The sequence below is a fragment of the Panicum hallii genome, chromosome 3 (genome assembly GCF_002211085.1).
Source record: "Panicum hallii strain FIL2 chromosome 3, PHallii_v3.1, whole genome shotgun sequence".
Taxonomy (NCBI): Eukaryota; Viridiplantae; Streptophyta; class Magnoliopsida; order Poales; family Poaceae; genus Panicum; species Panicum hallii.
The window spans coordinates 58,117,294-58,134,251 of NC_038044.1; the positions used below are offsets into that span (position 1 = coordinate 58,117,294).

Sequence of the window (16,958 nt, forward strand, 5' to 3'; positions counted from 1 at the left end):
GGAGAAGGAAGGAAGGAAGAAGAGGAAGAAAGAGAGGAAAAGGAGATGAATGTAGAGAACCCCCTCCCTATTGTCCAAGTCTGGATCTGCCCCTACTTTTATATGGTAGTCCACTTGCCCGTGTGGCCCTTTGAAGGTAGAGACTTCCTGTTTTCAAGTCCATAAATCACATACAACCTACTCTCTCTATTCTAAAAAGAATGCAACTCTCGTTTTTCAAAGAGTCAAAAAATTTCAAGTTTGATCAAATTTATACCAAAAAGTACTAACATTCATGTCTCCAAATAGGATTAGTATGAAATATATTCCATAGTTAATCTAATGGTACTTAATTGTGTATCATAAATGTTAGTACTATTTTATATAAATTTACAATTGGTTGACTTCTTATGAAGCGACAATTGCATTTTTTCCGGATGGAGGTAGTATGTACGATGTCCACTCTTTTCCTTACATACTCTTCTCTCCATCTGTTGCTCCATTCTAGGAGTTGCCCTTCATCTAAGGCCACTGCGCTGACATCACCACTAGTACCATACGCACTTAAGCACAAGATTCTGTGGTACTACAGTGATTATTTGGGGATCAACTTTCAACAGCCAGAGGCATCATCTCCAATTTATGAGAAATCATCTGATACCTTTACACTCCCCTGCAACCTCCATCAGAATGGTAGTGCTTTGCTAAGTTCCATTGATCACCAACCCCACAACCAGAGGTGATCTTTAGGATCATTGCAGTCGTTAGCCTTCAAGCATATGTGGGAACATGAGTCATTGATCTTGCGAGTTGCTTGGGAGCGGTGTCATTGAGGTTCTAATGTTGATTTGAAGTTGTTGTGTGTCGATGTATTATTGTCGTTTTTCTTTGTACATAAAACTGGATTCACTCCATCCAATAAAACTGGACGCCTTGTGTTAAATCCTCTAAAAGAAATTCATGTTTCAAGCAGAGCCTTGATGGCTAAGTTACCATCTTGCTTTTCTTGACATAGAGAAGCCAGACAAACCTGCATTTACCTTTGTTTTCTCTCTCTTGTCTCTTTTTTTTTGTGGCGTGCTTATTACAAGTACATAAGCATTGGTCAAATATTAGAAACCACAGCCATTGACACGTAGAAAGGGAGTACGCTAGGGCCCCTTTCCAACTTGGCATGTTTGAGTATGGTACGTATGGTCCCAACGGCCTGCACTGAAGACGGCACAGATGAATGGTTGCAGCTGCAGCTGATAGCTTCTCAGTCTCACATGATGAAATCACATTGCATTGGATCTGATCTGAGTGCTCGAAAAGGACAACCTTTTTTTGTTTCTCCAAAGCAAATCAAGATAGCCGGAAAACCTTTTCCTCGGCCTAAAAATGACAGTCGGACATGTTCCCTTCTGCATAATTGGCGGAAATACTATGCAGTTCAACATCACTGGCAATCTGGCATGATGCCACCACCTGTATGACCCAACACGGCACAATTCCAGGAATGCGCGACACGCATGTATCCATGATAGGAACTATGGCACCAACAACAAAAGGCAGGTCTTAATCCTAATGAACACATGAAACTCAAAAGTCACCAAAAGGGAATTCAAACGAACACACAAAACTAAAAAATTCACTGCAATTTCAAAACTCCATGGACCGTTCAAGTTCTTATCAGATGGCACAAAAACAATGGAAAGAAGCATCTCGATATCAACCGTCCAAATTATGATCAGATGGTGCCCATGACGAAAGGCACGCCATACCTGTTCATCTGAAAGTCAGAGGATCTGATTCCACGGATATTGACATTCACCAGTTAATTTTAGACCTCGGTGCATAATGGCAGCATTTGCTGTTCTCCTGATATGGACACCTGACCAAACAATCCAGGCCTTTGGTAAGTGCCCTACGCAACACCTCCCTACCTTTTCGTCCTCAACAGTGACGAAAATTCAATCCAATACCAACTACTGAATGCACACTTGTCCTAACTGATCAAACTAGTACGCAGCATCTCAGAAACTGTATGCGCAAGATGCTTAATCTAGTCCTATCATGCCTATTACAGAAACATATCTCACCAGAAAAAGTGAACAGTAAGTGGCGCATTTATGAGATAATACATGTCATTTGAAGAGTGTCACTATTCAACCACTACCATGATCAGATGAGGTGTGAACTTCAAAGGTAGGGCATGAAAAGAAAGGCTTAACAAGTTAAGAGAAGAAAGAACACGTCCAAAGTTATTTGTTATGCGATACTTGAAAACTAAATAAGTTTGAAACTTTCTTACATCCCAGTTCAGGTTTTTACTATGATGTAAAATCTGAAATGGGAATGCATGTCGCCCAAAAATATTGTATCTAGCAAATGCTTAGAAGTGAAAGAAAACTGTGTGACACAATATTTCATTTTCTGTGTAACATCCAAACACCTTTTTCGAAAAGGCAACCATAATATATGGAACTAGGATGTTTCCTCATTATGGATAGCAGGACACAAACAATTATAGCATACTGTCGTATTAATATGTTTAGTTTATCCAAACGGTCTGTCAACCGTTTGGATTTGGAGCCAAAAAGTCAGTAATATTTGAGATTACAATATAGAATGATTATTGATCACAATAATGATCAAACAAGCACTAGCTAGAAATAGACATGATAATGCTTGATTTAACAATAACGATGCATCTAATGCTACTTAGTACTTAAGGAAAATGCTACTGCTACTTAAGGAAAATCCCATCCTATGACCATCCACGGATCCACCATACCTCGCCAAGCACGCGAGTGACAACGAAAGAACAGATATTTTTTTACATCTGATTGGACAGACAGAATTAGGCAAGTGGCAAATTGATATCACTATCACCCCAGGGAATATCAGATGGCATCAGTATCTATCAATCATTCTGCATAAAAGAAGGCCATGCAACAATTTTCATTTCAGTATTTGTCCTCCCAGAAGCTCATACCACTTTTAACAGTTGTTACCGATTTTTCAGATGCAAAGAGTTTGCTAGATGCTTATCGCAAAGTGCCCTAGTTGACCTTGAAGCTCCTGGGACGGTTCCCTGAAGTGCAATGGATATTACAGAATTACTTTCACATGGATTGCTCGATCTTAAATCATTGTCCTGTATTATATTTAAGGCAAAAATTAATCAGTTTCTAAAGCTTATGCAGTTAGATTGCTTCCATGAGGGTGACACGCACAGTTAAATTCTGTTCTACATGAGTTCCTTTGGGATCACAAAAAGTATATATAAGTAATAACAACCTACTAGAGGATGATGAACCAAGTGTAACATCATAGCCTAAAGTCAAATGCCACATAACTAAACTTTCATGTTTTTTAGCGGATAAGATAACATCAGTCAGCAAACAAAAGATATTCGAAGTTCAATACTTTTCTGGATGTCTATATCAAAGTAATTATATTGCCTTTATCATCTTCAAAGGTACAGACTTTTACACCTGTCGTTTGCTTCATGTCCACCAAAACAAACTACGTCACGATAACTATCTAAGGAAGCTCTGAGTAGTTAAAATGTTGTAACCGAAAGTAACAGGGCAGATGAATTATATCGCACGGAAGCTTAACAAGTACCAGGTTAGTAGACAACTGCCAACTGTCTGTCTGAATCTGATTGAAGCACCATGAAAAGAAATTCAGTAACAGAATATAGAGAACTAGGCCGCTGATGACGAACTTCTATTTTCACCGGTGCTCAAATCCAGTACTTCAAGTGATCGAAAAGGTGGACGTTCTCCAAACTTCAATAAATGTGCAATTTCATAGACTGGACGCAGTTCTAAGATTGCTTGAACGTCTAGGTATGAGTCACATCCAAAACACCAAACTGACAGATCACTGCAAAACATTATATACACAATGCTAAGTAAGAGTAATCTTATGGTGTGCACAAGTTAAAGAACTAGACATGGAAGCACGCAAGTCATGGCTAGACCGCTAGATACATAGGACGAGAGAAAAGCAGCACACAACAGGTAGTTCAGCTTTATAAAAGAAATATAATGTTATCTAAGAGCGACCATGATTTTGCAGATGTATTTTTTGTGAGTTGTGACTTAATTTCCTCTTTGTTCGGGGTTTAAAAAGTCATGCTTTTGATCAATAATTCAGTTACCCAGCAAGTTCAGAGCTTTCCTTCCACAGGATCAACTATTTCAATGTTTATTAGCCTAAGGTAGTAGCTCATCAGAAAGTGGATCAACAGATCATGTATTCAATGAGTGATTGCGTGAAACAATGAATCATAAAACCACAAAAAGCTCCATTTAGTATTGCAATGGCTTTTAAAAAGCATAGAGATAGAAGCTGGGTCAGTGAGGTTAGTGGTTCAATGGTCACTGGTCTGACTTGTTCACATGTCGAACTGGTATAAAAATATTGAGATAACATTATTTCTTCTATGAAACCATGTATGTAGGGTATCAAATACTAAAGAGTTTATTCAGACTTAATGGTGGGCAAAGCCTAAGATCATGCATAATCATGAAGTCGGGATAAAATAGTGTTGTGTGGAACCAAGGAATATTATTTGCAATAAAAGTAAGTTAATCGAAGCAAGCTTAGCAAATTACCTGAAGCTCAAAGCAAGACAATGACCTTTTTCTTGATAATGGCACAACATATGTTTGTTGATAAAACGACTGCACAGCACATCTTTGCAGATCAAGCATAGCCAGTTTTCAGCAGGGTGATGACATCTGCATGGAAAATAACTCCTCATGAGAAAAAAAAAAAATTCAGACATGAATATTCTGCAGAACTTTGTATTCAACAATTATATAAATCTATGGAGCCACTTGGTCTGCATCCACTCAATGAAATTAAATGAAGATGACATCTTTGAATTACCACAAAAAAGATATGTAACTACAGATATTTCCATTCATAACCATGGAAAATTCCATGGGCCAACTTTCAGTACAGGAAAATGTTGACACTAAATGTTACTGCCTTTATGTGCCAACTCATCTCAATGGAGTTAGGGCATCAACAAGCATAGAAGTACTTTCACATACAATAGCCCGGAAGATGTCAACAAAACATCTGACAGCAAAATGTTTACAGTGCATCAAAACAACTTAAAACATTTTAAGGTGAAATGGCACTAGTTTACATCTCCTTCATAGAAAAGTTAGATAGCATGTCTACATGGGGATGCATTTTTACATGCCATCCACACCGCACAACATATCACTAGTATAATATAGTGATGAGTGAGTGCATCAGTGCATCACCATCTCATTAGATATTTCATCACTTCAATAAGGACAAATAAGAAATAACATTAAGGTAGACGCCATTTCAATCAAATTGTAGTAATGGAAAACAAGAGAATTGTCTTCAAAATCAATGAACGTAACCATCTCCAAAAATATTGGTGTTTTGGATGTTATTTTAAATTGGAAAGATTGTTAGACAAGAATGGGATCAAAGACATAATGTTTTTTTTGCACGGACAAAGAGATGGTGTACATATAGTGACTACTAGTGGAAAGAACAAATTCTTCAACTGGAAAGGAAAAATCCGGGACATTAAGAACTTAATAACCTGGTTAAAATATTTCTACAACACCCGTTCAAGAAGAAATTAGCAAATTGTATCCACATGCATATAACAATATTTCCATTTGTCACTGGCATAAATGCTCGAAGGGTTATATACACTTATATCGTGCTCTACAGGTATGCAAGTTATGTCAACTTGTCAAGAATTCTTAGGCTAAACAGGGGGGGGGGGGGGGGGGGGGGAGGAATATGAGCCCTCTCCCGCAACCTACTTGACAGCCCTGGATCATTCAAGCTTTGCTTATTAATAGGAACTGAAAATGGGCATTAGCTTCAGTGGGCAGGGTAACTAATCAGTAGGAAAGAACAAAAAGCAAAGTCAATTTAATCTCACCCCCACCTTCTTAGTGACACAAAATCCATTCCGGGGAAGGCAGCAACTAAATGCAGATTCCCTAGCTGAAAGCATTGCGAGAGCTACACAGTAGAAGCTAAGCCATTCTGTTATCGTCTTGCAATTCTCAGACCAGTGCAACCAACACCAGCCTGAGCAGTGGGCAGTTAACGGCTGCCCCCAGGTAGGTTCAGCAACCAGCTAGCTATTTCTCTGGGACATTATTCAGCTACGCTTTGTTGCAATCGATGAACTAATACGTTTTGTCCAACCAAAGAAACAATGGACAGGTCCTGAATCAATAATCGCCTTGTTGTCAGCAAGTAAAAAAAAAACACTGTTCCTCTGCTTGTTAAAACAATCATCTCACCGTTGTCCACGAAAATTGAGCTGTGGGGATTCCAAAGGATCCGTAGAGAATTCGAGCAGGAGGGAGGTGATCCAAACCTGGAGCACGGAGAGTCGGGCGGGGGCACGCGCGCGAGTTCGGCCGCACCAGTGGGCGGCATGGTGCCGAGGTGCGGGCAGCTGGTCCGCGCCTCGACCCACCCCGCCGCCGCGCCGTAGAGGTCGCCCAGATCCACTTCTACCTCCATCACTGCAACCCCCTCCTCCCGGTGGCTCTCGCCGGCGCCGTCCTCCTCCCTCTCCTTCCCCTGCCACAGAACGCACGCACGCGACCGGAGGGAGGTAAGAGAGAGAGAAAAGGCAGAAGCAACAGTGGGTGGGGAGATGGTTTTAAGTTTCAAGCTCGCACCTTTCGAGACGACGACGAGTCCTCACCGGCGGCGGAGGACATGGTCGGAGCGGCGAGACGCGGCGGCGGCGGCGGAAAATAGAGGAGACGACGAATCGATCAACGGAGTCGTCGTCGTGCTCGTGCCAGAGTTTGGTAAAAGTCGCACAGACCTGCGGCCCAACGGGCCCATGGGTCTCAATTCAATGCCCGTGAATCTAAGGGCCTCTCGGCCCAATAGGGCCCGCTAATGCGCTAGGGTTTACCGCGGCTGCTATATAAGCCTACGTCCCCGCTCCCGCCGCCGCCACTCGCCACCAACTCTCTCTCTCTGTCTCTCTCTCTCCCTCAGGAACGCTAGGGTTTCCTGCGGCGGCGGCGGAGGAAGGCGGTGATGGGGCACTCCAACGTGTGGAACTCGCACCCCAAGAACTACGGGCCCGGATCCCGCGTCTGGTACGTGCGCTCGCTCCCGTTCTTCACCTCTCGCGCATGGCGGCTTCGGCTCTTGGCGAGGTCTTTTTTGGCGATTGTTTAAGTTCTTGCGGCGATCGGTGATTTGTAGGTTTCTGCTGCAATTGGTGTTAGATTTGATGTGATTGGAGCTATTAAACTATTAGATGTGGAGCGTTTTGATAGGATTGCTAGTTAAATTGATTGGCCTGCTCGCATATAGATCGCTTTAGTAGATGATTTTCTTGTCTGGAGATTTATTTTTACGACGTCTTAATGCAACAAAACCTTTTCTTGCAACGCTTGTGTTACAGAAGTAGTCTATGCACAAGGGTTGAAACCATAGGCTGCTTAGGCTAGGCTTTGCACTATTCTTATAGACTTAATATGAGTGATGATGTGCTAGACTTTTTTTTGGAATTTATTTTAGTGACGTTGTGCTATTGAAAGGCCATCCCTCTATATTCTTGTACTAACCCAAATTTGGTCGCTTTGGCAGCCGGGTCTGTGCCAACCCTCACGGTCTGATTAGGAAGTACGGGCTGATGTGCTGCAGGCAGTGCTTCCGCAGCAACGCCAAGGACATTGGCTTCATCAAGGTATGCCCTATAACCTTCAAACTGCTGTGACAATGATGCTTACCTGCATGGTGTATTGGATGTATGGACTGCAAATACTTGAACATCTACTGGGATATTTGTTTTAGTTTGCATAATCTTGGTCAGGCTAAGTTTTTCTACTGTACAATAATCTCTGATGCATCACAACTTTAGTAGTGGTCTTTTTTATGAATGATCTAAAAAAAGCTACTACCACCAGTAAAATTATTATGTGACATGCGACATGCCAGTAAAATTACTTTATGATGTTTGGACAGCTAGTTTACCATGTATGCAGTTATATGTTTCTTAATGAACGTCACAAAGTTCTGACTGAAGATTCCATAGATGTTTTGTTATTTGATGATGTTGGTTCCCTTTTGGTGTTATTGCTCTGTTTTATACATTTTTACAATCTGACCATTTCTTTTTATTTAGGTCATTTCCTTGATAGTTTGTAGTATTGTGCCCTCTCCTGTGCAGTTATCCTTGTTCTATAATGGTGGCTCTCATCTCATGTTTTTACAGGATCATGTTTATGCTACAAATATGCTACTAGTAAATTTTGGTAGGCTTGGCAATACGGTTGTATTATCGCTCTTTAACCCATGAATCGCTGCTCTATTTTTGTGCAGTACCGCTGAAGGCAGCTGTGGGCTATGAGAATGCCATCTTCTGGTATGACATGGACCATGTGATAGAGGCGAGGCGATAATTTAAATTCCAGTAATTTTGATGTTTTGTTCAGAACTCTGCAAGTGAAGTCTGCCTGTGTTTTTGATGGAGAACTTGGCCATGTCTGTCATGTTCGAACCATGAATTGCCTGCATATGTGCAGAATTTCAGCTACCTTGTTTGATCACCGTCTTATCTGTCTGGTTGAGCATCAAGTTGGATGGTTATTGCTGAACTTGTGATATTTAACGTGCCATAGGGACCTATTTGTGGTGCCTGGGGATAGATATTGGAATTTTGAACATGTTAGGCAGTAGGAATTGTGGCCGGATCATAGTTTGCTTGTTCGTGCAAGTTATTTCGTTCGGCATTAGCAACTGTAGTCTCATTACGAATCATTTTCATCAATGAGGCGTGAAGCTCAAATTGAATCGCAGATGAGCTTCAGCAATCGCAACTGCTTATTCGTTGTATTTTTGTTGGTCAGGATCTGATGCTACTAATGAGTTACAGTGAACCTTGGGGATATAGGAAGCTCACATTGCTGAATATTGTTTTGTTGAACCTTGGGGTGGTTTGTAATGTTGAGTTTGATACATCTGCCTACTCTGGTGCTTCCTGATTGGTCGTAGCCGAATGCCAGAGTGCCTTCCAAGTTGTCAACTTGTTTCTATTGGATAAAACATTGTAGCCATGTAGGTGACAAATGAAAGGGGAGAACCACACTAGTGCCATGGTTCATGCAGCAGCAGCACACCGTACGGGGGCATTTTCTTTTCTTTCCAGATGAGCATCTTTGACAAATGTAAACTAATTGCATCCTGTACTACCTTCTTTCGTGGGCATATTTTGAACTCTGATTCTTGCTAACATTATCACTACTCCCATGGAATCCATTGAGAGCTCTGTTGCCTCGTCAGCTTAACTGATGGGATCTGGATACAGATAAAGACTAAACGACCAGGAAAAAAAAACTACTCCAATAGCAAAGCCATATCGGCGGTTAGTACTGAGCACATGTAGCCTCATTTCAGCGAGTGGGGCAATGGCAGCAAGAGGAAGATTCAGATGGATGAGCAAATCAAAGGGATTTTCGATAAATCCACTATCATTTCATCCAACAATTTTAACTAGTATTGGTTAAAGTTTGAAATTTTTTATTGTACTAGTAAAAATGCCTACGCAGCACGCGCGTGCTATTTGTTGATATGATAATAATTAAAACTTCAATATAATGGAACAATTTTTTTTTACTCTTAAAATATACAAAAATCAATAACCTTAGATTCAAAGAAACATGAGACGAGCATAGATTCAAGATATGCAGCAACAACAACAAACAACAACAACTTAGCCTTTTGTCCCAAGCAAGTTGGGGTAGGCTAGAGATGAAAACCACAGAAAACAAGAATAAGAAACACAAAAAATATGCAACAACAACAAACAACAACAACTTAGCCTTTTGTCCTAAGCAAGTTGGGGTAGACTGAGATGAAAACCACAGAAAACAAGAATAAGAAACACAAAAAGTGCACAAGCCAAAGGAAGAGTTAGGGGTTAAACAAAAAGTAACAAAGGTCACAGTTCAGGTACGTTAATTGCTAATCTCCAAGCGCTCCTATCCATAGCTAATTCCTTAGCGATATTCCACTCCTTAAGGTCTCTCTTAACCGTCTCGTCCCAAGTTAGTCTAGGTCTACCTCTACCTCTCTTTACATTATCACCCCGCTTTAAAACTCCACTACGCACCGGCGCCTCGGGAGGCCTCCGTTGTACATGTCCAAACCATCTCAACCGATGTTGAATCAACTTCTCATCGATAGGTGCCACCCCGACCCTATCTCGAATCTCTTCGTTCCAGATTCTATCCCTTCTTGTATGCCCGCAGAACCAACGCAGCATACGCATCTCTGCTACACTCAGTTGCTGGACATGTCGCCTTTTTGTAGGCCAACATTCAGCACCGTATAGCATTGCTGGGCGAATCGCCGTCCTATAGAACTTACCTTTTAGCCTCTGTGGCACCTTCTTGTCACAGAGGACGCCCGAAGCCTGCCGCCACTTCAACCACCCGGCTGAAATTCTATGTCTAACATCTTTATCAATGTCTCCATCTTTCTGAAGCATTGATCCTAGATACCGGAAAGTATCCTTCTTGGCCACCACTTCCTTCGAGGCTAACGTCCCCATCCTCATGCCTAGTCGGGCTAAAGTCGCACATCATATACTCGGTCTTGGTCCTACTCAGTCTGAACCCCCTCGACTCTAACGTGTGTCTCCACAGCTCTAACTTCATATTAACCCCTACCCTACTCTCATCAACTAGCACCACATCATCAGCAAAGAGCATACACCAAGGGATATCACCCTGTATGTCCCTTGTGACCTCATCCATCACCAAAGCAAATAGATAAGGGCTCAATGCTGACCTCTGATGTAGTCCTATTTTAATTGGAAAGTCACTGGTGTCGCCATCACATGTTCGAACACAAGTCATCGCATCCTTGTACATATCCTTGATGAGGGTAATATACTTAGTTGGAACTTTGTGTTTTTCCAAGGCCCACCACATGACGTCTCTCGGTACTTTATCATACGCCTTCTCTAGGTCAATAAAGACCATGTGTAAGTCCTTCTCCTCTCTATATCTCTCCATCAACAGTCGTACTAAGAAAATCGCCTCCATGATCGACCTCCCAGGCATGAACCCAAACTGGTTTTGGGTCACCCTTGTCAATCCTCTTAGCCGATGCTCGATAACCCTCTCCCAAAGTTTCATCGTATGGCTCATCAGCTTAATCCCCTGGTAGTTAGTACAACTTTGAACATCTCCCTTATTCTTGAAGATCGGTACTAATATACTTCTCCTCCATTCCTCCGGCATCTTGTTTGACCGGAAAATTAGGTTAAAAAGCTTAGTTAACCATGCTACCGCCCTCTCGTCCAGGCATCTCCACACCTCAATGGGGATGTCATCGGGACCCATCGCTTTACCTCCCTTCATCCTCTTCAAAGCCTCCCCGATCTCTGCCTCCTGAATCCTCCTCACAAAGCGTATGTTGGTATCATCAAATGAGTTGTCCAACTCGAAGGTAGGACCCTCATTTTCCCCATTAAACAACTTGTCGAAGTATTCTCGCCATCTGTCCTTGATCTCCTCATACTTCACCAGAAGTCGATCTGTCCCATCCTTGATGTATTTGATTTGGTTTATGTCCCTTGTCTTCCTCTTGCGGGTCCTAGCTATCCTATAAATGTCCTTCTCTCCTTCCTTCGTACCTAGCCGTTGATACAGGTCATCAAAAGCCTGACCTTTCGCTACACTTACAGCTCGCTTTGCAGACCTTTTCGCTAATCTATATCGCTCGATGTTGGTTGCGCTCTTGTCGAGGTGAAGGCGTTTGAAACACTCCTTCTTCTCCTTAATAGCCCTTTGCACCTCGTCATTCCACCACCAAGTCTCTTTCACTTCCTGCTTGCCTCCCCTACTCACACCAAACACTTCTGAGGCCACCTTCCGAACACATGTCACCATCTTTAGCCACGTATCATCTACATCTGCTCCTTCTTCCCAAGGCCCCTCGTCTAGCGTCCTCTCCTTAAACGTTTGTACCTCTTCCCCTCTAAGCTTCCACCACTTCGTTCTCGCAATCTTGGCACGTTTGTTCCGGTGGGCATGTACCCGAAAACGAAAATTCGCCACCACAAGCTTGTGTTGGGGGACAACACTCTCCCCAGGTATCACCTTACAATCTAAGCAAGCACGTCTATCCTCTCTCCTAGCAAGGATAAAATCGATTTGGCTCGAGTATTGTCCACTATGGAAGGTCACTGGATGGGACTCCCTCTTTCTAAAGAGGGTATTCGCTAACAGCAGGTCGTAGGCCAACGCAAAATTCAAAACATCCTCCCCCCTCGTTCCTACTACCATACCCGAAACCCCCGTGTACTCGCTCATATCCTACATTAGTCGCACCCACATGGCCATTGAGGTCTCCTCCTATGAAGAGTTTCTCACTGATAGGCACGATACTAACCATGCTATCAAGGTCTTCCCAGAACTGACTCTTGGAGCTCTCACTAAGACCTACCTGAGGGGCATAGGCACTGATCACATTCAGAGCCAAATCTCCAATGACCAACCGCACTAGGATAATCCGGTCGCCTTGTCTCCTAACATCTACAACTCCATCCTTAAGGCTCTTATCGATCAAGATGCCTACACCATTCCTACCCAAGGTTGTCCCCGTGTACCAAAGCTTGAAGCCAGAACCCTCCACTTCCTTCGTCTTCTGGCCCTTCCATTTAGTCTCCTGCACGCGTAGAATATTTACACGCCTCCTAATTGCTACATCGACTAGCTCTCTTAACTTACCTGTTAGAGACCCTACGTTCCAACTACCTAGACGAATCCTAGTTGGCTCGGCTAGCTTCCTTACCCTTCGCACCCGTCGAGAGAAATGCGAAGACCCTTGCTCATTTTTCACTACACCCGGGCGCAGATGTAGCGCGCCACAGAGGCTGCGACGACCCGACCCTTGCTCACTTATCATCGTACCCGGATCACGATACGACGCGCCCCTAAGGGGATGACGACCTGGCGCTTGCCCATTTAACACCACACCCGGGTTCCGATGTAGCGCGTCGCTAAGAGGGTTACGCCCCAACGAATTTCAAGATATGCATGCAAATAAAATAACTAAAAACACAAATGTTTACATAGAAGAACTAAATGGCAGGTACTACTAAAAATAACATGCATTGAAGATTGCAAGTTATAGATGGCAACCTAAGGGAGCATTTGAGTAACGAGTACAAAACATTCTCAGAGTAAAAGAAAAAAAATACAAACAGGCTACAAGTTATGCTGCTCCTAGCGTTTTCCATAGGACTGGTCATATATCAGGAATTTGAAATATTCCTCTATGTTGGTGGCAGATTAACTCAACAAGCTGGAAAGAGACATGCTCCTTCTCACTCCTCATGTTCCTCTCCCTATCCTTTGGATTCAGTTACAGGTACTTACCTGCAAATGAGTCAACACAGAGCACTGAGCCACTTTGGATTCAGTTATAGGTACCTACGTGCAAATAAGTCAAGACAAAGCACTGAGCCACTCATGATCTGTTCATGAGATGGATGTTTGCTGGCAATGTTAAATCAGTAGCCTTTTGCTGTACTAATAAAAACTAACACAAAGTTAATCTGGTTCTCATTAATTTTTGTGTGTGCAATAACCAACCCAGAACCACACATCTACATAGTGATGCTGCTTATTTTTCAGAATAAACCAACTATTGCTGGAAACTCTGACAGTACAATGTACACTAAAGAAAATTATATGGTTTGAACAAATCTCACAACGGAAACAACAAACTCTGAATAGCACATGATGCCTAATAATAAATAAAGTCCCTATTATGCAGTCATCGACAAGTTTCATTACTGAAAATTGTCACTATCGTAAGAAAAAGGAAGTGCCGATACCGTATTCAGAGTTTCAGACCACGGGAGGTAAACATGATAACTTTTCTTGCAGGAAGCACTATAAAGACCCTATTATGCGGCCATCGCCAAGTTTCATTACTTAAAATTGTCATTATTCGAAGAAAAGGAAGTGTCAATACCGTATTCAGAGTTTCAGACAACGGGAAGTAAATAGGATAATTTTTCTGGCAGGAAGCACTAACAGAAATCTATCATTATACAATATTCGAATTATACATACAATCTGGCAGGAAGTGTCATTAAACATTTGAAATAACCATAGAGAGACTGAACCATCGTCGACATGCTTGATAGTTTGCTTCTACATAATACACGAGCCACGCGAACCAGCAGTAGAGGAAACAAGGTGATGGAGCTTGGGGTCGGAGAAGCTTGCTAGGGGCTCTCCTTGAGCGAGGATTGCTCTAGGGAGGAGATCAAGGCGGCTGCCTTGGTTCTGTTAGATGTGAGAGAGAGAGAGCGAGAGAGCAAAGCTCCTGTTCAGAGACACCGCCGTACGCCCCGCCTGCCGCCGCCCCCTCCTGCCACTCCTTGACGCGGCTGCGGCGGCACTCCATCTTGTCGTCGAGCCACCGCTGCCTGCCGCCGCCGCCGAGCACGAGTACGCTCGTGGCGCGGACGCAAGGGCATGGAGTACGCCCGCAGCTCCACATGATGCTCGGCCTCAGCGCTCGGGCGGAGCAGCGCGAGCGACACGGGCTGGCGGGACCGTGGAGCCATGTCGCGAGGCCAAACGACGGCACGGGCGGGTGGGACCGTGGAGCCGCGCCGCGAGGGTGGGAGGTGGAGCCCCGAGGCCGGGCGATAGCGGAGATGGCTGGGGCCGGGCAAGGTTCACGTTACCGTTGACAGGTTAAAAATGGGTGGTAACCATAAAAATCGGTGGTCACCGGTAACGATAATCGATCGATTATCGATGATTATCAGTAAAAATCGACTGATAAGAATGGTTAAATTTAAATTGTCGATAATCGATATTTATCGACGATAATCGGTGATTTTCGACTGATAAATCGAGAAATATGCTGATAAGTATGTTACTGCAATAGTTTTATTTATACATGACATATATTTATGTAACATTTATTAGTTTTGTATGTGTGGGATGATAATTTATACACACAAATATATATATATATATATATATATATATATATATATATATATATATATATATCACCATAGTCCATAAAAAAACACATAGGCATAGTTCATATACACTAAATTGTCCACAATCCATAAAAAGCATGTAGGGCATAGAACATAAATGGATACTAGGTTCATAACTTCATAATAAAATTCTACTAAACTCCGTACAGAAATATGTTCAACACATAAATATAATGCTTTATTCTTCAGTCTCCTCTTGATGTGCATGATACCCATAGTTTAAGTTCTACATGTTGAGATAAAATAAAGTAAGAGAGGAACACAAAATTAATGAATAATTATAAAATAATACATACCTGGATCCCAATAGACACATAAGGAAAAGAGCAATGTATTAGCCCTTCTGGCATTCGATCCATAGGCAAGGTTCGTGGGGGGTTAGGGTTGGGGGTATACCCATACCACCATGGTACTGGTGGTCCTGGAGTGTAGCCTAGGGGTGGAGATGGGGCAGGCCAAAAAAAAATTGCACATTGGCTCTAGGATTTCATACTCAACGGACGACGAGAAGCAACCGACATCGATCCACTCTTCAAGAAGATGATAGCTCAAACTCAGTGAGCACAACCTTTCCGTATTACGAAGTGGTGGAAGTTTAGAGGGGAAGAGGCACAAACGTTTAAGGAGAGGATGCTAGGCGAGGGGCCTTGGGAAGAAGGAGCAGATGTAGATGATATGTGGCTAAAGATGGCGACATGTGTTCGGAAGTTGGCCTCAGAAGTGTTTGGTCCTAGCCGAATGCCAGAGTGCCTTCCAAGTTGTCAACTTGTTTCTATTGGATAAAACATTGTAGCCATGTAGGTGACAAATGAAAGGGGAGAAACCACACTAGTGCCATGGTTCATGCAGCAGCAGCACACCGTACGGGGGCATTTTCTTTTCTTTCCAGATGAGCATCTTTGACAAATGTAAACTAATTGCATCCTGTACTACCTTCTTTCGTGGGCATATTTTGAACTCTGATTCTTGCTAACATTATCACTACTCCCATGGAATCCATTGAGAGCTCTGTTGCCTCGTCAGCTTAACTGATGGGATCTGGATACAGATAAAGACTAAACGACCAGGAAAAAAAACTACTCCAATAGCAAAGCCATATCGGCGGTTAGTACTGAGCACATGTAGCCTCATTTCAGCGAGTGGGGCAATGGCAGCAAGAGGAAGATTCAGATGGATGAGCAAATCAAAGGGATTTTCGATAAATCCACTATCATTTCATCCAACAATTTTAACTAGTATTGGTTAAAGTTTGAAATTTTTTATTGTACTAGTAAAAATGCCTACGCAGCACGCGCGTGCTATTTGTTGATATGATAATAATTAAAACTTCAATATAATGGAACAATTTTTTTTTACTCTTAAAATATACAAAAATCAATAACCTTAGATTCAAAGAAACATGAGACGAGCATAGATTCAAGATATGCAGCAACAACAACAAACAACAACAACTTAGCCTTTTGTCCCAAGCAAGTTGGGGTAGGCTAGAGATGAAAACCACAGAAAACAAGAATAAGAAACACAAAAAATATGCAACAACAACAAACAACAACAACTTAGCCTTTTGTCCTAAGCAAGTTGGGGTAGACTGAGATGAAAACCACAGAAAACAAGAATAAGAAACACAAAAAGTGCACAAGCCAAAGGAAGAGTTAGGGGTTAAACAAAAAGTAACAAAGGTCACAGTTCAGGTACGTTAATTGCTAATCTCCAAGCGCTCCTATCCATAGCTAATTCCTTAGCGATATTCCACTCCTTAAGGTCTCTCTTAACCGTCTCGTCCCAAGTTAGTCTAGGTCTACCTCTACCTCTCTTTACATTATCACCCCGCTTTAAAACTCCACTACGCACCGGCGCCTCGGGAGGCCTCCGTTGTACATGTCCAAACCATCTCAACCGA

General features: G+C 42.5%; 2 protein-coding genes across 4 annotated transcripts; one reads left to right on the forward strand and one right to left on the reverse strand.

The window, feature by feature from the left end:
• Positions 1–2,570: 2,570 nt before the first annotated feature.
• Positions 2,571–6,816, reverse strand: LOC112887110 (histone deacetylase 6). 3 transcript variants are annotated; one of them, XR_003227489.1, is made up of 6 exons: positions 6,675–6,816; positions 6,365–6,573; positions 4,590–4,715; positions 3,592–3,855; positions 2,976–3,055; positions 2,571–2,893 (listed from the first exon to the last, which is right to left on the reverse strand). XR_003227489.1 is itself a non-coding variant. In XM_025953205.1 (4 exons), exons 1-4 carry the CDS (start codon positions 6,714–6,716, stop codon positions 3,675–3,677), a joined length of 558 nt encoding a protein of 185 aa, XP_025808990.1. In that variant the 5' UTR covers positions 6,717–6,816; the 3' UTR covers positions 3,376–3,674. The 3 variants fall into 3 exon arrangements, 1 of the variants encoding a protein (XP_025808990.1); XR_003227488.1 differs by having other exon boundaries at positions 2,571–3,055; XM_025953205.1 differs by lacking the exons at positions 2,571–2,893; positions 2,976–3,055 and having other exon boundaries at positions 3,376–3,855.
• A 134-nt stretch (positions 6,817–6,950) lies between these two features.
• Positions 6,951–8,615, forward strand: LOC112887111 (40S ribosomal protein S29). Its single transcript, XM_025953207.1, has 3 exons — positions 6,951–7,109; positions 7,606–7,705; positions 8,341–8,615. The coding sequence occupies exons 1-3, from the start codon at positions 7,048–7,050 to the stop codon at positions 8,347–8,349; spliced, it is 171 nt and encodes a 56-aa protein (XP_025808992.1). The 5' UTR covers positions 6,951–7,047; the 3' UTR covers positions 8,350–8,615.
• The last annotated feature ends 8,343 nt before the right edge of the window (positions 8,616–16,958 follow it).